The 26,445-nt window shown below is 40.2% G+C and overlaps 1 protein-coding gene across 1 annotated transcript in view; it reads right to left on the bottom strand.

Moving 5' to 3' along the window:
• The window catches only part of usp12a (ubiquitin specific peptidase 12a), a 54,115-nt gene that overhangs the window by 3,665 nt on the left and 24,005 nt on the right, over positions 1 to 26,445 (bottom strand). Inside the window, 8 exon segments of the mRNA XM_034169193.1 lie at positions 6,465 to 6,522; positions 6,525 to 6,627; positions 6,629 to 6,661; positions 6,745 to 6,829; positions 24,581 to 24,657; positions 25,007 to 25,242; positions 25,362 to 25,575; positions 25,673 to 25,753. Coding sequence (XP_034025084.1) covers positions 6,465 to 6,522; positions 6,525 to 6,627; positions 6,629 to 6,661; positions 6,745 to 6,829; positions 24,581 to 24,657; positions 25,007 to 25,242; positions 25,362 to 25,575; positions 25,673 to 25,753 — 887 coding nt within the window.

Below are 26,445 nucleotides of genomic sequence, written 5' to 3'. Positions count from 1 at the left end.
GGCCTCGCAGACAACATCATCAGAATTATTTTTGGACTAGTATTCAAAGTTCGTGTTGGATTGTTGTCAGAGCAGCAGCAACACACCAAAGCTGGACAAATGTCTGATGTGATTTTTTTTTCTCTGGAGTGAGGAAGTACACAAACAATTTTTCTTTTTTTTTCTGGAAGTACACAAAGTCACTGCAGTGACGCACCAAAATGTAAGTCCCTTTTCTGTTGTTTATAAATTAATGTAATATGAAATGACAAGGATCTATTTTAGCCGTTATATAAAACAAATAATGAATGTCACAATATTTCAATGGAACAAATATGTAATTCGGTGAAAGTTGGAACGTACCATTCAACTCTGCTTCACCTCATTGAATGGTATGTTCCAATTTCAATTTATTTTCATTTCATTTATATTTAAAATCAAAGTTCCAGCTTTCACCTCATGAAATATTCGTACCATTGAACTTAAACATTATTTGTATAATAATCTGGTATACAAGTTTTTAAAAGACAACATTGACTGGAGTTAGATATACCATTTAAGGTTTTCAATAACTTCCTGAACTCTGTCTTCAGGCATTTATTTGTATGCAGTGGAAGCATCAAACTTTAAGAGACAATCACTTATCTTGTCAGTGACCACCATGTCTCTGGCCATCGTTCTCTAAGAACAAGATACACCTGGGAAGAGCTTATGGAATCATGAGGTCACTGGGCAGAGATGCTTGGTGTTGCCTTTGAAGGAGAATGAAGGTGTATGGGGTTCTGGTGCTTCATGTCACTGTATGGTTCTGAGATGTGCATGGTCACCAGTGACCTAAGGCAATCACTCAGTGTCTTAGGTACTCAATTTCTTCAGAGGATTGTACTGTTGGAATGATCCTGTGTCAAATGAAGCATTACTTAGGGAGACTTGTATAAGGACTATCACTTGCATTGTGAGGGAACATCAGCTCAGACATTTTGGCCATGTGGAACGTTTCTCTGATCCAGCACGCAGGTGCCCCAGTGATGACAGCCTCAACTGTTGAAAAAGGCTAGGGGACACCCACCTTACAGTTGGCTGTGGCAGATCGATAACTACTTTTGGGAGGTGGGACTGGACCAGTTGTCCACTGGATGGTTCCGTGGTGCGGTGGATGCAGTGGTGTGTGGCTCCAGCTCATACACCCAGACCTGATTTTATCAAGATCACCTCCAAAATGTAAATATTTGTATCAGGTGCACTGTGTCAACATGTACCATACTGAGCTTCAACTACAGTGAGCTTTTGTCAGGTTGTGTGTTTAAGGAGGAGTGGGAGCAAATATTCATTTCACTGTTGTGAAACTGCAGCAATGAGCAATATCACAAAATGCAGCACTCTTTCTCATTAGAATGACATCTCCTCTTCTGAAACTTGCTGTGGTAATGTTCAAAAACAGCTTGGAAGACAAAAGCATGAAACTCTCTATAACAGGTTACAGCACATATGCTGCAGGAAATTTTAATCAAGAAAAACCCTGACTAATGTGCTCATCAACAGATCTCCATTTTAGTTAATTTCTCTATTACAGTCATGAGTCAAGGGAGGGCTTCAGTTTGGTTTCCAGCATGCATCATATGAGCAACATGACAGAGACAGACGCGGGCTCATGGGTTGAGACCAGAGGAAAACAACTACGACACAGATGAGTAAAGACAGACAATGTTACCTCCAGAGACACTATTTACATTTCATGCCAATATATTCTTGTGCTAAGATGTTTTCTGGTTGAACCACTCATCAGGACAGTGCTGCGCAAACTTTTAGGCACCCTACAATTCCGAATAAATAAATAAATAAATAAATAAAAGGTAGTGTTGGACATGTTTCTCCTTCAATGGGTCAACAGAAAATTTAAGATGTCCAACATTCTGCATGCAATGAAAATCAAATGTGACAATTTAGTTTTTCTATGCCATTACAAAAACTAAACAATTATCAAGTTGCAAATATCCAAAGATTTTGCTCCAGGTGTACTGCCTGGTACAAGAAAACACAAAGACAGCTGTTGATACAATAAGTAACAAAATGAATAAAAACTGCAAAATGAGTGCAGGAACCAGCAAATTTAAAAATGTTTCATCATGTTAAAGTAATGTTTATTCTAACGGACATAAGGTGTTAAATAAAATAAAGAAATAGTCACATTTTACTTAATTATATACATAAATATATGACACTTCATTATTAAAAGTGTTTCTACAGTATACACACCGTAAATGTCAATCATAGGCTCAGTCTTCATGACAGGTGTATAACACGTGTGTGCAGGTGAACATGGGGCAAGGCACGTCAACGGAGTTACGGGTTGGATTTAATGTCTTTATTAGTCATGGGCGTGGTGTGGGTGAACAATTCATTCAATCAGAGTGGTACCTGCTGCTACCTTTAAGGTTCAAAGGCGCCAGAGCAAAATCCTGAATGAGTGGAAGTACTGTGATCTGATACTGCAGTATGTTTTAAAAGCAAAGTTAAAAACTGTTCACTCTAACCTCTAGAAAGTTGCTGCCATGCCGTGACAGACTGATTGAGCTTTTTCCTGTTGAGGTTGGAGTAAGTGATTAGTGTTTGTATTGTGTTTCGTATCAAACACAGGCCCCTACACATATTAAGTATTAACAGTCTCCACTTCAGTTTTAAACCACATTTAAAGTCAGGACCCTGTGATAGATTAATCCCTTATTTTCTACCTGCCTGAGGAAGGAAAGCGGAATAAATGTGGTCCAAACCAGTTATTAAAGTTGCAGTTTTTCCAAGGCTTTTACATTAATTTTGTTTTTAATTTTTTTGGTAGTCTTATGTGCATCCCTGTGTGCACAAGCAGAGCATACGTATGTTGTGAACATTATGTGAAGGTTCTGTGAACTCTTTAAATATCACAAATACAGAGGACTAGGCTTTGACCAGGTATTCCTCGGTGTAAAATGCAAACATTTTCTGGTGATGGACTTATCACCACATCAGTGCAGTGCTGGATAACAGAGTTGTAGATGAACAAGCTCACAGGTGCAACTACATCTGAACACAATTTAGCTTAGGCTAAATTGTTTAGAAAGCCATCAGGAGGAAACTAGCTAGTGCACGCTTTTGCACCAAGTGGAGGATAGATTTCAATATTATACAAATAATGAATGTTTACGCATTCAATGGTACGAATATTTCATGAGGTGAAAGCTGGAACATACCATTCAACTTCGCCTCGTTGAATGGTATGTTCCAGCTTTCACCAAATTAAATATTTGTCCCATTGAAAAAATGTAAAAACATTCATTATTTGTTTTATATAAATAGCTAAAATAGATCCTTGTCATTTGATATTATATAAATTTACAAACAACAGAAAAGGGACTTACATTTTGGTGCATCTGACTTTGTGTACTTCCAAAAATAATTCTGACGAAGTCCGCGATCCCGTGTACCGACTGTGTGTGCTCGTCATCCATCAGCAAAACAAACTCCGCATGTTTAGCTAAATGCTGCCCCCACTAGTGAGCGGGGTTCGCAGAGTGCAATGGTACCAAACGTATGGAAACAAACTGCACTCTAAATGCAACAATGGGATGAATAATCCATGTCACGTAACATACAGAGCACCAATCAAATGACAAGGACCCACTAAGCTGTTATATAAATATTAATATGCATATTCTAAATAAAGAAAGTAAAAATTACCAGTGGTGTCCAAACTATTCCAGAAAGGGCCGAGAGGGTGCAGGTTTTCTTTGCAGCCACTGACTCCAGCAGGTGATTTCAATGATGAACTCATCCCACCTGCTCAAATCAATCAATCAATCAATCAATCAATTTTTTTTTATATAGCGCCAAATCACAACAAACAGTTGCCCCAAGGCGCTTTATATTGTAAGGCAAGGCCATACAATAATGATGTAAAACCCCAACGGTCAAACAACCCCCTGTGAGCAAGCACTTGGCTACAGTGGGAAGGAAAAAACTCCCTTTTAACAGGAAAAACAGCAGAACCAGGCTCAGGGAGGGGCAGTCTTCTGGGGACTGGTTGGGGCTGAGGGAGAGAACCAGGAAAAAGACATGCTGTGGAGGGGAGCAGAGATCGATCACTAATGATTAAATGCAGAGTGGTGCATACAGAGCAAAAAGAGAAAGAAACAGTGCATCATGGGAACCCCCAGCAGTCTACGTCTACAGCAGCATAACTAAGGGATGGTTCAGGGTCACCTGATCCAGCCCTAACTATAAGCTTTAGCAAAAAGGAAAGTTTTAAGCCTAATCTTAAAAGTAGAGGGGTGTCTGTCTCCCTGATCTGAATTGGGAGCAGGTTCCACAGGAGAGGAGCCTGAAAGCTGAAGGCTCTGCCTCCCATTCTACTCTTACAAACCCTAGGAACTACAAGTAAGCCTGCAGTCTGAGAGCGAAGCGCTCTATTGGGGTGATATGGTACTACGAGGTCCCTAAGATAAGATGGGACCTGATTATTCAAAACCTTATAAGTAAGAAGAAGAATTTTAAATTCTATTCTAGAATTAACAGGAAGCCAATGAAGAGAGGCCAATATGGGTGAGATATGCTCTCTCCTTCTAGTCCCCGTCAGCACTCTAGCTGCAGCATTTTGAATTAACTGAAGGCTTTTAGGGAACTTTTAGGACAACCTGATATAATGAATTACAATAGTCCAGCCTAGAGGAAATAAATGCATGAATTAGTTTTTCAGCATCACTCTGAGACAAGACCTTTCTGATTTTAGAGATATTGCGTAAATGCAAAAAAGCAGTCCTACATATTTGTTTAATATGCGCTTTGAATGACATATCCTGATCAAAAATGACTCCAAGATTTCTCACAGTATTACTAGAGGTCAGGGTAATGCCATCCAGAGTAAGGATCTGGTTAGACACCATGTTTCTAAGATTTGTGGGGCCAAGTACAATAACTTCAGTTTTATCTGAGTTTAAAAGCAGGAAATTAGAGGTCATCCATGTCTTTATGTCTGTAAGACAATCCTGCAGTTTAGCTAATTGGTGTGTGTCGTCTGGCTTCATGGATAGATAAAGCTGGGTATCATCTGCGTAACAATGAAAATTTAAGCAATACCGTCTAATAATACTGCCTAAGGGAAGCATATATAAAGTGAATAAAATTGGTCCTAGCACAGAACCTTGTGGAACTCCATAATTAACTTTAGTCTGTGAAGAAGATTCCCCATTTACATGAACAAATTGTAATCTATTAGACAAATATGATTCAAACCACCGCAGCGCAGTGCCTTAATACTATGGCATGCTCTAATCTCTGTAATAAAATTTTATGGTCAACAGTATCAAAAGCAGCACTGAGGTCTAACAGAACAAGCAGAGATGAGTCCACTGTCCGAGGCCATAAGAAGATCATTGTAACCTCACTAATGCTGTTTCTGTACTATGATGAATTCTACAAACCTGACTGAAACTCTTCAAATAGACCATTCCTCTGCAGATGATCAGTTAGCTGTTTTTACAACTACCCTTTCAAGAATTTTTGAGAGAAAAGGAAGTCAAAGTGACGTTATTCAGTGAAATCGCCTGCTGAAGTCACTGGTTGCCAGAAAACCTGCACCCTCTCGGCCCTTTCTGGAATAGTTTGGACCACCACGACTTATACGGTCTTAATTGACAAGATCTTTGGCTCCAATGATACACTTTTGTTGAAAGTTGTGTTACCAGGTGACAGCCAAAACCAAAATTCAGACTACCAGCACTCAGACTGAACTTGCTTCGGTTGCTCCCTTTTTTTCCACTCTGGGTTGCCACAACAAATCCAAGGTGGATCTGTATGTTGATTTGTTTTACGCCGGATGACATTCCTGACAACTCCGTATTACATGAAGAATGGTCAGGAGTGGAGTTTGAACCGGGAGCCTTCTGCACTGGACACAGGCACGCTAACCGCTTACCAGTACTCAGATTTCATTAAATGGCAGTAAAAAAAAAGTACACTACAGCAATGCAAAAAATCTCAAATCAAAGTGCTGCTAATACAGAAAAAAATTTGCACATTATACTCTGGATGTAACTTCTCCACCCTCTTCAAGAACTATGCTTTATCAGATGGGATTTATATTCCGTAAAATACAGTACTATGTACATTTAATATTGGAGCGACCCAAAACACTTGTTGACCTTTGACCAGATGAAATAACCCCTTGCTATATTTCAGTATTAGCTCAACAACGCCTTTAGTTTCACATGCATAAGAGATAAACATGATATAAAAGATTATTTAATTATTATGATATAACACAGGAGAGAAACATTTTTGTATGTTGGTAATAATTTGACACCACAATTAACACAACCAGTCCGTAAATCTCATGTAATGCAGTAAGTAGTGCACCATAACGCAAAAACAAAACGTGTTTGACTTGTTGCCGTTTTATGCTACGGTGACTGACGTAGATATGATGCGTTTTTGTTGAGTGTCCACATACACACCTCCCACAGTGAACCACCACAGCGACCAGGTCGTACAGCCTCTCAGGATTGGTGGCACTCCGGAGGTGTTGAAGAGTCGGAGCTCCAGGGGGAAGACGACGCGATAGGACAGCTTGGTGTAACGCTGCAGCTGCTCCATGTACTTAACGCGCTTAAGGTGCAGTTGCCAGAATCATCGGCAACTTTTTTACACGCTCCTGAACAGAACATATTTCAACACTAAAATCTTGACTCTCTGCATTTAAAAAGCAGTATACTGGAAACAAAAATGTGTCCTGACCTCTTCGTGTGCCTCCTGTTTGCTTCTACATTCTTCACAGTAGTATTTGTACTCACTGCACAGTGTCTCTGTGTTACTGAAACCTCGTGTGCGCACAGGAAAAAAAAAAAAAAAAAACAAACAACAAAAAAAAACAGACGAGTTAGTCAGACGAGTGACATCACAAGCCAGTACTTTGATTTCAAAGAGCTTGATTTTCCTTGTGCAGTTTGATGAAAAAATGTCAAAACTAAGTTTTTTTTCATTATATTCATGACTAGTTTTTTTTTTTGTTTTTTTTTTTTTTTTTGAGGGTTTTGCATCAATCAACTCCTAGAACAATCTAAATCATCACAGAAAGAAGAGTCAACAACAATATGAAGAAAAAAATCTAAATATGTGGACTAGGAGTGGGCGATATGAGCTAAAATTAATGGGGCAGCGCAGTCTTTTTGAAGACTGAAAAGGATTTGACCACTTCCGGGGATAGCCACACAAACACAGCATCACTTCACACAGAAAAATGGTGTTTTCGGCTGCAAACACCGAAACAGTTGTGATAGCTGCAGGTTTTTTTCAGTTCCCAGTGGAGAAGGGAAGCTAAGCAAATGGAAGAGGTCGTGTCGGTAAGTGTTAGCCCACACCCTTGACAGCTGCACAACTGCCTCAACATGTTTGAGCTCCGGGTCATAAACAAACCGGATATTCTTTAATTCTTGCTTTTAATTTTGATTTTAGATTAATTTGTGTTGTGAATTGTGTGAAGCGCCTTGGGGCGACTTTGTCGTGAGTTGGCGCTATATAAATTAATAAACTGATTGATTGAAACTGCAACACATATCTGCTTTCCACCGCATCGTCACTTTTTGTTAGCATTTTCACTTGTTTGCCGTGTAATTGTCCAAAAACTCAGAGAAAATGCCAAGTTTCTGATGGGGACATACGAGGGCTGTCCCCTGATGTAGGATTATTGCGTCATATTTTACCCCTTTAGCACCCACCCTCAAATGAGACTATGGCGCCCAATATCATGGTATCTTCACTTTCTGATGGTGGTGGTATTATGGGTTTGGCTCTATGTGACCCCTTAATAATTATCTTATTTGAGCAACAGCTTCATTTTCGAATCTGTTCCTTTAAAATTCAAATCTGGACAAAAACAAACAAAAAAAACATCATGAATCAAAGTTTTTTACAGTTTTACTTTTAACATATCCATGGCTGTTTATCTGATGACCATTAAGGCTGAAATGAGCGTGTCATGCAAATCCACCAGGTGACAACACAATCACAGCTGAACAATATTTCCATGACAGTTAACTTTAGTCTGCATGTTAAAATGACTAGGATTGTTAACTCTATAAAAAAACAAGAGCCACCAGGAGATGACATATCTCCCACATCCCCACATTATCAGTAATACAAAGTGTTTGGGATCCCTAAGTACACTCTTATGCTACGTTTACACATAACGACGGCACGTCACGCACGAATGCACGAAGTATTACATTCTTGGCCACTGATCATGAATGTGATGATTTGAGGCAGAGGCGTCAGGTGTCCTCAGGAACTGCTGCAACCTGTTACCACGCATTATGATTAATGGCACGTGTTGCTGGAGAATTATCAGGAACAATTACGCATGGTCAAGAATAATGATCCACGCTATTGTGTGCTTTCGAGCATAACAGCACACTGTTAAGTTCTGTTACGTTGTGAATGAAGTGAATTGTCCTCCACACACACACCCATATTCATCCAACTGTTAGTTTGCTGAACAATTCAGATGGGTCCAGTTTTTCCTCAACAGCCGCAGCAGAAGAACTTTGTGACTGCATGTTCGTTGGGCTCTGTGCCATGGAGTGGCACAGAGAGGAGGAGACAGAGAGCCAGATGTGCGGCTTCACGCGGCTCTCGTCTCATTCGTTTTCCAAAACATCAGGCACATGCAGCAGGTTGAACACCTGCAGGAGCGCACTGAGGAGCACTGGAATGAAATTTTTAGCCAACATGGCATCACTGTCCTTCAGCATACTGCAGCATTGAAACTGAATGTGGTGCAGCAGGGTTTAATTGTGCGCACGTCAGAGAAGAACGCTGTCACGCTCTATTAAGAATCAACACTAATCAAAACGGATCAACATGCTCAGTTGCGACTTCCACGACATGAGGCGAAATGAGGGTGGTGCGTGACATTTGTGGAAGATTTTTTGACAGTCAAAAACATGCTCCATGAATATCACGCACCAACACGCACTATTAAGAAACCTATTCAGATGCGTTAACTGACGTCAAAAATGTCAGGAATGTGCGAAGAATGACGCAAATATGACATTCGTAACACGTCTTGCCTATGTGTAAACGCACCGTTATGCTAAATATAAATAAAATTGGCCAACTGGTTCTTGAGATATCACGCTAACAAGCAAAAACAGGCGGACAGACAGACAGACATGCTGATCGCTATATCTCCCTGTATTTCATACCAGGGGGATAAAATTAATTTTTTTTTTTTTTTTTTTTTTTTTTTTTTAACTCAAATGGAACTCAGCCTGATCATACCAGGCTCAGCACTGCAGTGCTGATCCAAGCTGCAGATGTTCCAAAAATGATTTCATTTCCAAATGCATGGCTATCTGGTGTTATTACATCCACCAAGGACGTAATAAAATTGCCTGTTTGTCTGTCTGTTAGCAGGATTACGTCAAAGCTACTGCATGGATTTTGACGAAATTTTCAACACAGATAGATATAAGGCCATGGAAGGCTCCATTAAATTTTGGAGGTGATACAGATCCGGATTCTTGCTCAAGATTCAATTTATATAGGCTTTGAAGAATTACGTCAACAGTACTTCACTGATTCTCACCAAATTTTCACCATGGATACATATTAGGCCATGGAAAACGCCATTAAGTTTTGGAGGTCATCCAGATCTGAATCCAGATTTCACTTTATATACACTTTGAAGGATTATGTAAAAAATACTTCACAGATTTTGATGAAATTTTCAACACAGATACATATTAGGTCATGGAAGACACCATTAAATTTTGGAGGTGATGCAGATTATGGATCAAGATTTCACTTTATATACGCTTTGAAGGATTACATCAAAACTACTTCACAGATTCTCACCAAATTTACACCATGGATAGATGGGCAATTCTGTGGTAACGAATTACAACAGCAGCAAAATCTGGACATATGACATCTAACCATGACAGATTAGCTCAGACTGTAATTCCGTTACCGTAGAATTGCCCAGATATTAGACCATGGAAGACTCCACTGAATTTTGCAGGCGATCTGGATCCACATCCAGATCCGGATTCTGGATGAAGATTAATTTTATATAGGCTTTGAAGGATTATGTCAAAACTACTTCACGGATTCTCACCACATTTTCATCAAGGATACATATTAGACCATGGAAGTCTCCATTAAATTTTGGAGGCAATCTGGATCAAGATTTCACTTTATACAGGCTTTGAAGGATTACTTCAAAACTACTTCACAGATTCTCACCAAATTTGCACCACAGATTAGGGCATGGAAGACACCATTAAATTTTGGAGGTGACCCGGCTCTGGACTGGCGAATGTCAGAAGTCTCTGATTGCTCTTGTTTTTCCATTATTTTGTTGCCGTTATTTTTTCCGTTGAGGTTACTACAAAAATATATACAGTAAAACTCACCCAAACTGTCATAGTATAAAACTGTTGCAAAAATAATCATGTCTCTACATTGATTATAGAACCCCTGCAGGGACTGTAATCAACTGTTTCTGAAGCGTGGCTCTTCTTTGAAGCAATAAAGCATTGATCTGACCCACTGCTTTGTTGGTTCATTGTTTTATTTCGCTTTATCGTAATTTTTCCCTGCTAAATCCCCAAAGAGCATATGTCTGTGAGTAACATTTACCTTTTTATGTTAAATTAACCTGTTATGGTCTAACGCGTTAGCATGTCTATGGCATTTTCAATGTTAAAGTTAGCATTAAGCTGTTCGCATCTCAGCACATTTGTATGAATTTGTTTTCAGTATAATAATTAAAGTCTCAGCGTTTGTTGCTGTAAAAGTCAAATCTATTACAAATTGTAATTTTTTTTATTTATTCTTGTTTATATCTTAATAATAGCAACAACAACAATAATAGCTGTGAGGCAGAGACTGCTGGAGGATGTATCTCTACTTGAAAGGACCAAACTCACACCAGACCACATCTGACAACTCTTGGAGATCTGTCTTAACACCACGTATTTCCTGTTTAGGGGGAATTACTACAGGCAGGCACATCCATGGTTGTGCGATGGGGTCTCCGGTATTCCCCATTGTGGCCACTCTGTACATGGAGCGAGTGGAGAAGACAACCTTGACGTCTTTCACGGGCATCCCTCCCAGTCACTGGTTCAGATATGTCGATGACACATGGGTTAAAATCAAGCAACAGGAGGTTCAAGACTTTACAGAACACATCAACTCGGTGGACTCCAATATCAAGTTCACACGTGAGGATGCCAGAAACAACCATTTAGCCTCTTGGACTGTGATGTTACGATTGGAGAGAACAGGCAGCTCCAGACAGGGGTTTACAGAAAACCCACTCACACTGACCAATATCTGCTCTTTGGCTTAAACCACCCCCTTGAACACAAGCTCGGGGTGATCAGGACTCTTCAACACAGAGCCCTACAGGTGCCCACAATGGCAGAGGGAAGGGCTAAAGGGACACTATGACCTGCCCAAGAAGGCGCCAAGAGAAGGTGCCGTAGCAAGTTCTTTCTTGTGCACTGTGTTTTTTTTGTTGTTTGTTCTTGTTGTAGAAACACCTGCCACAATTAAATATGACCGGGATGCACTTCCTAAGATTCGGGATAATGCTTGGACTCATGTGATTCCTGAACTGAGGTACAGTGATTTTCATACGTGCCCTACTCGACGTACGAGGGGCCAGGAGTCAGGGCACAGAGGCGGGGAGCGAAGCGAAGGTGCTGGGCGAAACTTACTCCACGTACGGAGACCTGAGCTTCCGAGCAAAGATGCTACATGCCAGTGGCGGAAGCGCAGACACCGTGGAAAGCGTGGAGGACTGCTTGTTAAGCAAAGCAGTCGCCCGACAAGGATCCCACTCCCCTCAACTTACCTGGCAAATGTTCAGTCTCTGCCCAGCAAGACGGATGACCTGTTAAGCCACATCCAGACCCAGCGTGACGCTCGGGACTGCTTCGTGTTCTGCCTGACAGAGACTTGGCTTCACAATAACATAATGGATTCTACTTTTAAGCCTCCAGGTTTTTCTGTCCATCGTTTGGATCGTTCGAAAGAGCACACCGGGAAAGCGAAAGGAGGAGGTGTGTGTTTCCTTATTAATAATCTTTGGTGCACAGACAGTGTTATTGTCAACAAAACGTGTACAGCTAATCTAGAATGCCTTGTTCTGAAGTGCCGCCCCTTTTATGTCCCTCGAGAGTTTGCAGTGATGTTTTTGTGCACAGTGTACATACATCCACGTGCGGACGCTTCTGCGGCTCTAGATGAATTGAGTGACATTACATTAAAATGTGAGAACTCTAAATCAGATGCAGTGGTTATAGTAGCTGGTGACTTTAACAAGACCAATCTCAAGTCTGTCTTTCCCAACTACTATCAGTATGTGAAACATCCCACCCGAGGCACATAAACTTTGGATCACTGTTACAGTAATGTGAAATCCGCATTCAGGTCTACTTTGAGACCAGCTTTTGGCAGGTCTGATCATTCCTCGATTCTACTTCTTCCTACGTACAGAGGAGTAGATATATTAAGCCTATATCACGCACTGTACAGTGCTGGACTAAGGACAATGAATTAAAATTGCAAGGCTGTTTTGATGCTACAGATTGGTCTGTCTTTCCATCTGAGGATCTGAATGAATATTGCGAGACTGTTACTGAATATATAAGCTTCTGTATTGACTCTTGTATTCCAAAGAAAGTTGTGAAACAATGGGGAAGTCAAAAACCATGATTTAACGCAGACGTGAACAGGAAATTAAAGGAACGTGCTCGAGCCTTCAGCCCTGGTGATGTCGATGCCTATAAGCAGGCCAGATACTCTTTTGAGAGATCAGTTAAAGCTGCTAAGCAGGCCTATGGTGAAAAGATTGAAAGTTATTTTAGAGAGGACAATCCACAACAGATGTGGAAGGGATTGGGTGCCATCACCTCTTGGAGGCCCAGGAGTGAGCACATGGTTACTTTTGGTAACTCTCTCCCTAATGATTTAAACAAATTTTATTGTCGCTTTGATACCTTGGAAAGGGAGCGAGTTGACTTTTTGGTGAGCGATGAGGAAAATGGTCTCACGATTTTACAGGAGGATGTCAGGAGGGCCCTGTCCAGGTCTAAGGTCAGGAAGGTGCCTGGGCCGGACGGTATTCCTCCTCGTGTTTTAAAGCTGTGCTCAGAGCACCTTGCACCTGTTTTAACTGGCCTCTTTAATATGTCTCTGAGGTGCTGTACTGTTCCACTCAGTTTTAAAAGGTCAGTTGTCATTCCAGTGCCTAAGAAGTCACCTATTACTTGTTTAAATAACTATAGGCCAGTCGCGCTTACATCAGTGTTGATGAAAACCTTCGAACGTCTTGTGCTGAAGCACATTAAAGCCCAGATCCCTGTGTCTGTTGATCCACTCCAGTTTGCATACAGACAGAAATGTGGAGGATGCTATTTCATTTTCCTTGAACTCTGTGTAGAAACATCTGGACAAGGAAAAGTCCCAGGCTAGAATGCTTTTTACTGACTATAGCTCTGCTTTTAATTCTTTTGTCCCTGCAAGCCTCATCCATAAACTGAGACTTTTGGGTTTGAGCGATGTCGTTTGCAAATGGATTTTTAGTTTTTTAACTGGAAGACCACAAAGAGTCAAGATCAATGGCTGTGTCTCTGATGAACTTATTATTAATACTGGCTCGCCACAAGGTTGTATTTTAAGCCCATTGTTGTACACTTTGTACACTTACGACTGTGTTGCATCCTTTCATAATAATTTGATAATTAAGTATGCAGATGACACAACTATTATTGGTTTGATCTCTTCTCATGACTCTTTGTATAGATCTGAAGTGCAAAACGTGGTTTCCTGGAGCGAGGAAAACAATTTGAAGTTAAACACAGCAAAAACTTTTGAGTTGGTTGTTGACTTCAGTCAAAATAGATCTTATGCTCCCATCATATTAAATGGCGCTGAGGTGAAAACAGTTGAAACCTAAATTTCTGGGATTGTTTTTATCTGATGACTTGAGCTGGAATTATAACACCAACGGAATTGTTAAAAAATCTCAACGGCTTTTTTTCCCGGCGTAAGCTGAAAGAATTTACTCTAAACAAGAATATTCTCTTAAATTTTTTATCACAGCTGCATTGAAAGTCTTCTTACAAATGCTATAACTGCATGGTTTGGAAATGCCACTGCTAAAGAAAGGAAGGCTTTGAATAGAGTGGTTCGTTCAGCCAGTAGAATTATTGGTGTGGAACTGTCTGTCCTGGAGGACATTTACAAAAAAAGGCTTAAGTCCTGGTCTTTGGCTATTACTAAGGATCTCCTGCATCCTGCCAGGGACCTGTTTGAGCTTCTACCTTCGGGTAGGCGCTATCGGTCTATTAAATGTGGGACATCACATTATAGAAAAAGTTTCTTCCCACAAGCCGTAGCAATGATCAACACTCTTTGATTAGTTTTAAATGTATCTTAAATTATTTTGTGGCTTTGTCATTTTTATGTTCTTTTATGTCTTTTTATTGTTTGTGTATGGCTTGCTAGTGCACTTTTGAGCTCCTTGCACCATTTTTCCAATGTGGTTTTAATACTACAAATGGCAAATAAACTTGAACTTGAACTAAAGAACAACAACTTGTCCGGAAAGCCCTCACGGTATGTGGGTACCCACGATGGTCCCTGGACAAAGTGCAGAAGTCCCAGAGAACAAAGAGACCAGATAGACAGGAGATGGAGACAAGAAGAAGAGGAGTGTCTCTCCCTTATTTAGCAGGAGTAGGGGGAAAAACTACAGAGGATCTTCAGACAGCACAAAATCCCAGTTTACTTTAAACCTGTTAACACCTTGAGACAGAAATGAGTCCACCCTAAGGAACTAAGGAATTAGTTCACCCTGTTTGTAACTAGCTCACCCTAGTTACAAACAGAGCAATGTAGTGTATTCTATCAGATGTCAGGAAAACTGTAACAAACACTACATAGGTGAGACTAAGCAACCTTTACAAAAAAGGCTATACCAGCACCACAGAGAGGGTGCCAGTGGACCTCAGTCTGCAGTTCATCTCCACCTTAAAGACACTAACCACACGTTTGAGGACAAGGAAGTTAAAATCTCAGCCAGAGAGAAGAAATGGTTTGAGAGATGGGTGAAAGAGGCATTGTTTGTGAAACAGTTGAAACCCAGCCTTAACCGGGGAGGGGGTCTGAGACACGCTTTGTCCCCTGTTTACAATGGGGTACTCAGGTCAACGCAGTTTCAGTCTTTTGTTCATGGTAATGAGTCATTCACGCCATCGGAAGAGGTGTCAGTCCCATCGTTAAGAGGGACAGCTACCCTGTCTTTAGGAGGGTGCTAACTAGAGCACAATAGGTGCTAATTAAAGCAATTGTTTAGTCACTAGCCAACAGCAGTCTGCCTCTCGGTAGGAGGTGTCTGGCTAGGTTTAAAACTCCAGCTTTTGTGGCTTCTGTTTGTTCTTCTTGACAAGGGTCAGACAGAAGTCAGACTACCAGAACAAGAATTTTAGCTGAGGAAGCTTCTGCGATTAGAAGCAAAATGTCCTCGCGTCAAGCAACCCAGTCCAGTAGAAGATTCAAGCTTCTCTACAACAACAATAAAAGTAATAATAACTAATAATGGTACAATACAATTTTAGAGAAAGAGACAAAAAGAACGTGATTAAAAAACACAACAGAAAATATAAAACCAACTAACAAAGAACATAAATAAATATAGAAATAAATCACTGTTTCCTGTGAACACCTAGTGACTCTTACACCTCCACTTCATTCCTGTTTTATTTAAGTTTAATGACAATTTATTTCGGTCAAATCATATTTTCAATTTGTTAATTTCTTCAGTGATTTCCTCCAGAACTATCTGTCAAGCTAGAAAACTGCTGCATCCTCGTAAGAGCAGAACACTACTGGAATGAATTTGAATAAGGAAAGTTGGGTTTTTTCTCACCAAAATGGATGCTGCTCTCAGTTTATTGTCTGGAATAGTCCCAGATTGCATTTCAGAGCTTCTAGAATTCAAACATTTTCGTGCGGGTGGTGTTGGGGGGTAATTTTAGGTTTCAGCTTCTTTTGTTTTTCATCACTTTCATCCCTGAATATGTCAATCGTGAGTCACTTTTGGACGGATTAAAGTCACTAACTGGGACTCCTGTCTTGTGAGAAAGAAACGAGAATCGTCCTTCATTCTGTTCACACAGCTCTAAACGCTGTGCGGCTCTCTGCCGAGTCAAGTTAGAACGACAGAGTCCAGTCGGAATTAATAAATTCAAAGCGAAACGCTGTTTAAATCAAATGATACCTCTTGCCAAATGTTGCAATACAAACAAACTGCAATCGATCAAAACTTTTTTTCATCCCAAAATGAGACACCCTGCGCTGATGTGCAGCAGCCGGCTGAGCTCAGAGGTATGGAAAGACATCCGTGCCAGAATGTCTGAAAGGAAATGCTTTTGACAAAAACTACAGATTTTGTTTACTTTTATTTATGTCCAGAGATCAAGGATCCAGTGAACAATTTCATATTTATTTACTTTAAGATTCAATAAAATGTTGACATAGAAAACCTGTAAAGTCTACTTTTAATACACAGAAAATTCACAAAAGGTATCGATAAGGGAATCGATAATGGAATCGGATTGATAAGCAGAATCGATAATGGAATCGATAATGATAAAATCTTATCAATAACCATCCCTAGTCACTGCACATAAATGTCATTGCATGGCCACAGAGTGACAGATGCATAAATCAGGCTTTAGGATTTTAAGGTACCACTCAGCAGTGGACTTAGGAAAAAAAGAAATTATTCTGTCCATTTCATACATATAGAAGATTCTGTCCATTTAATACATAACAGATTTTAATTATAATGGCCAAAACTCGCTGGTCCACCTGAATCCATTACATGCGAGTTTTACTGTACACATTTTCTGGTCTGGCGGGATTTCTCATTAGCCTGATTTTTCACTGTGTTGATGGTATTGTGTAGAGGTCGACAGATTACTGGCGCTGATTCACAATTTTGCAGATATTGGTATCGGCTATTCATAAAGGTCAATATGACCATGTGCTGTGTGCTGCTGCAGCTTCACTTTGAGCTGCAGAGCACAGCTGAAAGCAGTGTTTCTTTTTGCCTGAGTAAAAGAAAAAAATCCATCATTAAATAATCCACAGTTCCTCCTTTGTCCATAGCTGCTGGTACATTCAGAAATTGACTGCAATTGACTGAAATTGAGCAATTACCAGTTTTGCTTGTATCAGGCTAAAGTTGATAAGTTTCCTCTTCTTTGCATCACATTTAAAGTTAGTGGGATATAGTTGTAGTATACAGAATTTATCATCAAGGCTAATTTTACAATCAATTATATCAGAAATAATTGTAGTTATTTGTTGCCAGAAAAGAATAATTTCTTCACACTGCCACATGCAGTGATACAGTGTTCCCTTTTCTTTACCACATTTTATACAATCATCAGGGATATTGGGGTTAAAATTGTTCAGTTTTACTGGAGTGATATACGTTCTGAACAACCACTTGTACTGTAATAGTCTGAATCTTGTATTGACTGTTTTTGGGCACTTAAACAGGAATTATTCCACGCTTCAACAGTAATGTCACTTTTCATATCAGATCTCCAAGCTTGCAGATATGAATTACTGCTGTCCTTTGATGCTTCCAGCAACATATTATAAAATTTGGAGAGAAGGCCTCTATGCTTATTATTCATAGCACTATTCTCTATAGTGGATAACGGGGACTCTGTTGGACCTTTCAATAATTTGGTGACAAAACTTAGAATCTGGAGGTATTTAAAAAAAATGGTTCGTGGGCAAGTTATATTTTGTTAACTGTTCAAAAGACATCAGCACTCCATCACTGTACAGGTCCTGAACTTTACATATACCTTTTTTCATCCACATTTTAAAGCCCACGTCAGCATGTCACGGTTTAAACACCCTATTGCCCCAGATCGGTGATAGAGCAGAGAGCCCAGACACCTCATTCAAAGCAACATGTGCCTGATGCCAAATTGATATAGTGTTTCTAAAAAATGGATTATTTGTGTTTTTAAGCAATTGCTTAGTTTCGGCTGAGTAATGGTAGGATTGTAATGGCAAATCTGTTATGCTTTGTTCAATATGCATCCATGAAGGAATATCCTTTTGGGCCAAGTAAGAAGTAGCAGCACACAGCTGAGCTGCCCAGTAATACAGCTTCATGTTAGGGAGTCTGAGCCCTCCACGGTCATAGGGTAAATACAGAAGAGAAAGACGTAACCTTGGGTGCATGTTATTCCAGATGAATTTAGTTATACTTTTGTTTAACGAGGAAAACAAAGAGTTAGTAATGTGTAGAGAAATAGATTGAAAAAGATAAAGAAACTTTGGAAGAATTGCCATTTTAATAATATTGATACAACCTATCATGGAAATTGGCATTGCATCCCATCTATCTAATGAGTCCAGAACTTTTTGTACTAAAGGACCATAATTTAAAGCAATTATTTTCTTTAAATCAGGAGTAATCCGAATTCCCAGATAGGTGAAGCTGTCATAAGTGCAAGTAAACCGTGTTTGAATAGGTGGGTTATTTTTATTCAGAAATAACAGGGAGCTCTTTGCCTGGTTAACTTTGTATCCTGAAAAATGACCAAAATTTTGTAAAATATTACTTACTGTGTAAATGGACCTTTCCAGATCACTGAGAAATAAAACTATATCACTGGCAAATAAAGACAAACGGTGCTCTGTTTCTCCTATTTTAATCCCTGACATTTCAGTGGAGTTGCGAATAGCCATAGCAAGTGGCTCAATAGCAAAAATAAATAAGAGTGGACTTGGGGGACAGCCCTGGCGAGTTGATCGAGAAAGTTTTATGGGTTTTGACATGTGCTTATTAGTTATTATTTTGGCCACTGGTTCAGTGTATAATAACTGAATCCATTTCAAATACTTTTCTCCAAAACCAAATCTCTTAAGGGTCTCAAAAAGGTATCTCCATTCAATTCTGTCAAACGCCTTTTCAGCGTCTAACGACAGAAAGGCGTGGTCAATGGCTAAATGTTTTTCATGTATATGTTTAAAAGTCTGCGAGTGTTGTGAAAGACTTGCTGATCAATAACAAATCCATTTTAATCATTACAAATTAATTTTGGGATATGGGTCTCAATTCTCCCGGCCAAAGCTTTACATAAAATTTAGGTGTCACATGACATTAGTGATATGGGGCGATACGACCGCATGTCTGTTTGAGGTTTGCCTGGTTTTAAGATGACAGAAATGGTTGCCATTCTCAGGGATGGTGGAAGAATACCTTTTTCATATGACTCATTAAACATCTGACGTAGATGGAGTAACAATATATCTGGGAATTTCTTATAAATTTCTATCGGGATGGCACAGTACGTATCAGAAGCCCAGACAGTGATGTGTTCTTCATCCTGCTACATCATGCATCCAGCTTTGAAATCACCATTCTGACACTGGTGCAGTGAACAAGAGAAAACTCCTGAACATCTCTGACTTAGCCGTGAGATATGGTCAAAGCATGTGCACTGCACTAATGTCTCTTCATGCACTCACACTGTGACACCACCAGTGCATACAAAGGACTTGGGAAAGTTCAGCTCATCAAACAGGTCCAGAGGACAGATGCCCTTGTAGATGTCTTGGCCAAACTAGGAGACTGGTGGGATGTTCCTGCAAAACTGTTTGAATAACTTCAACAGTTCACATGTGCTACAACCCCTGGCAATAATTATGGAATCACCGGCCTCGGAGGATGTTCATTCAGTTGTTTAATTTTGTAGAAAAAAAGCAGATCACAGACATGACACAAAACTAAAGTCATTTCAAATGGCAACTTTCTGGCTTTAAGAAACACTATAAGAAATCAGGAAAAATAATTGTGGCAGTCAGTAACGGTTACTTTATTAGACCAAGCAGAGGGGAAAAAAAAATATGGACTCACTCAATTCTGAGGAATAAATTATGGAATCACCCTGTAAATTTTCATCCACAAAACTAACACCTGCATCAAATCAGATCTGCTCGTTAGTCTGCATCTAAAAAGGAGTGGTCACACCTTGGAGAGCTGTTGCACCAAGTGGACTGACATGAATCACGGCTCCAACACGAGAGATGTCAACTGAAACAAAGGAGAGGATTATCAAACTCTTAAAAGAGGGTAAATCATCACGCAATGTTGCAAAAGATGTTGGGTGTTCACAGTCAGCTGTGTCTAAACTCTGGACCAAATACAAACAACATGGGAAGGTTGTTAAAGGCAAACATACTGGTAGACCAAGGAAGACATCAAAGCGTCAAGACAGAAAACTTAAAGCAATATGTCTCAAAAATCAAAAATGCACAACAAAACAAATGAGGAACGAACAGGAGGAAACTGGAGTCAACGTCTGTGACCGAACTGTAAGAAACCGCCTAAGGGAAATGGGATTTACATACAGAAAAGCTAAACGAAAGCCATCATTAACACCTAAACAGAAAAAAACAAGGTTACAATGGGCTAAGGAAAAGCAATCGTGGACTGTGGATGACTGGATTAAAGTCATATTCAGTGATGAATCTTGATTCTGCATTGGGCAAGGTGATGATGCTGGAACTTTTGTTTGGTGCCGTTCCAATGAGATTTATAAAGATGACTGCCTGAAGAGAACATGTAAATTTCCACAGTCGATGATATGGGGCTGCATGTCAGGTAAAGGCACTGGGGAGATGGCTGTCATTCCATCATCAATAAATGCACAAGTTTACGTTGATATTTTGGACACTTTTCTTATCCCATCAATTGAAAGGATGTTTGGGGATGATGAAATCATTCTTCAAGATGATAATGCATCTTGAAGCATGGTCCATGACAAGGCTCCAACCTGCGAAGTTGATCTGGCAACAGCAATCAGAGAAAGTTGGAGCCAGATTGATGAAGAGTACTGTTTGTCACTCATTAAGTCCATGCCTCAGAGACTGCAAGCTGTTATAAAAGCCAGAGGTGGTGCAACAAAATACTAGTGATGTGTTGGAACGTTCTTTTGTTTTTCATGATTCCATAATTTTTTCCTCAATTGAGTGATTCCATATTTTGTTTTCCCTCTGCTTGGTCTAAAAAAGTAACCGTTACTGACTGCCACAATTATTTTTCCTGATTTCTTATAGTGTTTCTTAAAGCCAGAAAGTTGCCATTTGAAATGACTTTAGTTTTGTGTCATGTCTGTGATCTGCTTTTTTTCTACAAAATTAAACAACTGAATGAACATCCTCCGAGGCCGGTGATTCCATAATTTTTGCCAGGGGTTGTATGTATGGTAAGGCGCGATTCAAGTCTGGATGCAGCTCGAGAGGCGATTTTGAAAAATAAGTCTGGTGGCCCAGATGGTAACATCAACGTGAAGTTTAATATAGATCTAAGCCAGCTCCCTCCATGCCAAAAAGCACTCCAGCAACATATCAAGTGTGCAAACTACCAAGTTGGTATCTGGAAAGCTGCCAATATACCTCAACCAAGACTACCACAGGCAGCCGATGGACATGGATGGATGATGACTTCTGGAAAACTCCAACCAATGTGGATTGAATGACCACTGATTCCTCCTAAGTTAACTGTGAAAGACAAATTGCTGAGTAGTGATGATGCCTCCTCATGGGAAAGTGACACTGAACAGGAAGATGATGCAAACATGGCATCATGTAGTGAGAGTGATGACTGAATACTTTGATGAATCATTCCAATGTACATGATGTGCGCACTGAGCACGGGAGCTATTTACACTTTGCAGCAGTGAGCCAACTTTATTTCTTGTTTATTTATATTCGTCAGCAGTGTAACAAATGTGTGGCAATAGTTAAGGATGTATTTCTATATTATGGTCTTGAAGACCTGTAGATGTAGCAATAATGAGCAAATGAACTGATTGAGCTTATTATTGCTGATGTCTTTATTTTATGGTTTCTGGTTGTTGATAGGTTATTATAGCATTTTGTTCAATAAGCTTTGCAATATTTTCTGTTTGTAGACACTAGACAATGGGTTTACCTGGTTTGTTGTTTATTTTGGCTGACATTATTATTATTGTCAACAGGGTGAAAAAATTATTTTTCTATTCATTATTTTGTTGATTCACATGTGTGTGGCAGTTTGTTTATTTATTGTCACATAATAAGGGTTAGTATTATTTTGCTTCATTCTCTTCTTGTGTTGAATGTTACATATTATTTTCGGTTAAATAAATGTTTCAAATATATATGCTTGAGGAGAAAAATACTATATTCTGTATAACCTATTTCGGTGCCGTAGCATCTCCATGTTCCAAAAATGCAATTTTGCTAACCATTTTTACGGCCCCTTCACACACAGCATGAATAAGTAGGAATCAGGGCGAATCACGTCAAAACAGCCCGCACGAAAACATCGAGCCGACGTCGGGAGGGACACACAGTGGGGCAGGTGTGAACGATCTGCTGCGATGTTTTGTGCACATGCACGAGTGTGCATGAAGGTGTCACAATGGGAACACAGTGCAAGCAGCTGGAGCATGTGGAACCACATAGCACAGGTGCTATGGACAAAAATAAATAAATTAATAAAAAAAATACATGCTACCCGTGGGATTTGAACCTGCAATTTACAAAAGCTCTGATTGACAGACAGAAACTTTAACACTGTGCTACCATCACTCTCCTATAAAATCAACAAGGAGATAAATGCATAAAAAAAAAAACAACAAAAAAAAAAAAACAGCATTTTACTGAATCCCTCTTATCGAGCAAGCAATACAAATATGATCCGTCTGTTCCTCTGTAGATGACCCATGGTCACAGACATACAGTCATGAAATGACATGAACGAAGCAGTGCGCTCTTATGTCCACATCTGCTGGGCCGACGTGTCAAGCCTGCCCCGTGTGTGCCCCATTCAAATCGCCCGCTGCGTGTTATGAACTGACGGTCCGTTTCACCTGGGACAGCCTGTCAATGTGAGCGCCATGCGCTTCAGCCCGTCGCAACAGCAATATATGTTTTTATATATGTCCAACTAAGGACAGCGAGCAGACACGCGCATCACAGTGGACAGTTGTTAGTTCATGTCTGTCAAAACATGGTACGGCTTCCACAGCTGGGATGTCCAGAACCAGAGATCTCAAGAGTTGCTGGTGTCAGCAGACACGCTCTGTCAGTTCAGCGCACATACCAACGTGTCCCTCTGTTTCTGTGTTATGTGATCATTATTTTTTAGTTCACTGTTATGCAATTGTGTATGTAGGTAGTGTAGTTCTTACTAATATACCTGTGCTGGCAGTGGTCTCTGTGTTTTTAATGTGGCACTTTATGTGACTGAGCCGTCATTTGTCTCTGGTCAGCAGTTGACAGGCGGCTCACTGTGCTGTGTGCGCTCTGACCTGGCTGTCCTCCCCGCATGTGATCATGTCTGTACATACATATAAGTATTTTATGCAAGTGTCCCCCCCGCACGTCACACGTATAGGGGGAGTGGGGGGCATGACACATGCACACACGTGCGAGACACATGCACCACATGTTGCTTTTTGCAACCCCACACTCGTGGGGGCACTTAGAAAAATTTCACATCCAGCTCGAAAGTGATCGATCGTCTGCTCACAGTTTTCGTGCTGACAGCGCGAATGGCCACACATTTTCTAAGTGTCAAGCGAGTAGTGTTGGATGTTCGTATGTGTCACCTGGAATTTGGCCAACACCTGCCGCGAGACAGATCAAATGGGCTCTCACAGGGCAGACTCTTTCAGCCACTGGTGTGCGAGAAGAGTTGTAGCGTGTACGAGACGTTGGACGCAGCTCCGATTTTTCACGAACAGTATGCAATTCCTCCTTCGTCTGCTAGTTGGCTTCAACTGTGTTATGTGTGAAGGGGCTCTTACGTTTGAGTGGGCAACTGGGTATCCACAGCAACAACAGCACTATATTAACCACCCACATACTTCTACATGTAGGCTAAGATCTTGTATGCCAGAAGTTAAGACATGCGAAAACTTATTTCCACGAGTTTCAGCATGAGTCATGTTCAATTATGAGTCAACCAACATACATAGGCATTTATAAATATCACCACTGGATTCCTCACCATTAAAGACATGGGTGTACACACCAAAACCGTGTCTCTGTCTTAGGAGCTGAGATATGGGCGAAAATGTGATTTCACAAATTTTTGCATTTGAAAATGACGTCACACGGGTAGTACAACACAATTCGGTGATGGTGGCATCCACTATTCATGTCTGGTGAGGTTCAAGGAACAAGATAAAACAGGTCTCGTAGTGTCCGGGGGGGGGAGGGGGGGGGGGTGTCGCATGGGGGTCAATAGGGCCCACGGATGATAAATCCTGCTGTCCCACAGGCTGTGTTGGCTATATTTATTGCACTTTTTGTGTGAATGTCATGTTGAAATGTTCTGTGAATTAAAAATATGCTGCAAATCATTTAAAGAAAGTTTTGTGCTAAGAGTGCACTATACTAAATTCTGACAGTAAGTACTTTCCACACATGGTCGTTAACACCTTTTTTTCCTGCATGCAGCAGCAATGTCTACCTGAGGCAGTGTGTGATAGAGGTATTCTGTTCTACGTCCACAGAAAGGTCCAGAAAGTCCTCATCTTTGCTGCTTATCTGAAAAATGAAAGTGGACATCAAACAAGGCCAACAGTAACAATCCCAAATTCAAAACATATGCGCCAACCTGATTGATTTGGAATTAATATGGTGTGGTGGTGGTGTGTGTGTGTGTGTGTGTGTGTGTGAGTGGGGGGGGGGGGGGCTCTTACTAACACAATGAGGATTGAAACTATGCACCAACATTACATACATCTACTGACATGTACGCTGACGACCTACTAAACTGAAAAAGCACTGTTTAAAATAGAACGCAAAGCATGAAGAACCCGCTCAGTGATACGCTGTGGAACATTATTCATGAACCACATTGAACCCTGCACATGCAGACAATTACGCATCTCACCGTCTCGCAGGTGAGGCAGCGTGTCTCGTTGGTCAGAGTGCCTTGGAAGATCTCATGTACCCAGGTGGGGGCGGGCGTAGCATTGCTGTTGTTGTTCTGCGAGTCCAGTGTGCCATTTGCCAGGCGACCGTTGGTCTTCTCCTGCTTCCTCTCTTCCTGCAGCAGATCTGCGATTGTGTTCAGCAGGTAGTTCAGGAACTCATGGGCATCCTGCTGCATGTAGTTGTCAAACAGCTCTGAAGAAAAAAACAGCAATCAATAATGAGCAACAACAGGATAAAGCATCCTGAAACCACTCAGCGTGTTACAATAAGCTTCATTTGCAGTTTTAAAATGCAAATCACCCTGCTCTCACCATTCTCCTTGCGTAGCCGGGTGATGAACTTTTTGGGAGGTATGACGCCCACCTTCCTCTTCTGGTTGGCAATGCTATGGAATAGGTCAGCCAGGCAGGTGAGCAGGTTCTCCTTCCGCCGCGGCTGACTGCGATATGCCAGGATCTTCTCCCGGAACGGTCTACAGAAGTATAGAGCCTGCAGCACTGAGTTACAGTAGCAGGTGTTCCCAAACTGAGAAAACAAAACATAAGTCACGCTTCATAAATCATGTGTCAATACATACCACACAGCATATGGGGAAAAGGCCTGCCACTGAAGTGTCACTTACATTAACCAACCCAAAGTAGTGCTCATTGACCGGAAACTGTTCAGATCCAATCTCTTTCTCCAGAGCAGAGGCATTGGCGCCCTGCAAAATCCATAGCAGCAAAACAATTATATATTTGTATAACATAAGGCATAATTTTATTAAGAAAATGATAATAAAAAAAAAATGTAAATCGGTTTGCACATGTCAAACTAAATGGCAATAACTTTTTTTTTCTTCTGTCAAACTAATTATAAGATCACTGTGTTTGTGTCTTAGTAGGAATACAGCTGAGTGACAGGTTATGTGATTCCACCGACGTCTCCAACCTTCTGTGTTTGTATTTGCATCAGATGAGCTCCATTAAACTTAACGACAATGCCAACTGTATGAGGAAGAAGCCAATTTTTTCATATTGCTGGGTTGTCATATATATATATACACATACATATATACACATACATACATATATACACATACATACATATATACACATACATATATACACATACATACATATATACACATACATACACATACATACATATACACATACATACATATATACACATACATATATACACATACATATATACACATATATACACATACATATATACATATATATACACATACATATATACATATATATACACATACATATATACATATATATACACATACATATATATATATATACACATACATATATACACACATACATATATATATATATACACATACATATATACACACATACATATACATATATATACACTCAACAAAAATATAAA

This window comes from Thalassophryne amazonica, chromosome 1, assembly GCF_902500255.1.
Source record: "Thalassophryne amazonica chromosome 1, fThaAma1.1, whole genome shotgun sequence".
Lineage (NCBI taxonomy): Eukaryota > Metazoa > Chordata > Actinopteri > Batrachoidiformes > Batrachoididae > Thalassophryne > Thalassophryne amazonica.
Note: the sequence above shows the minus strand (reverse complement) of the source record. Positions and strands in the feature narration are given on the sequence as shown.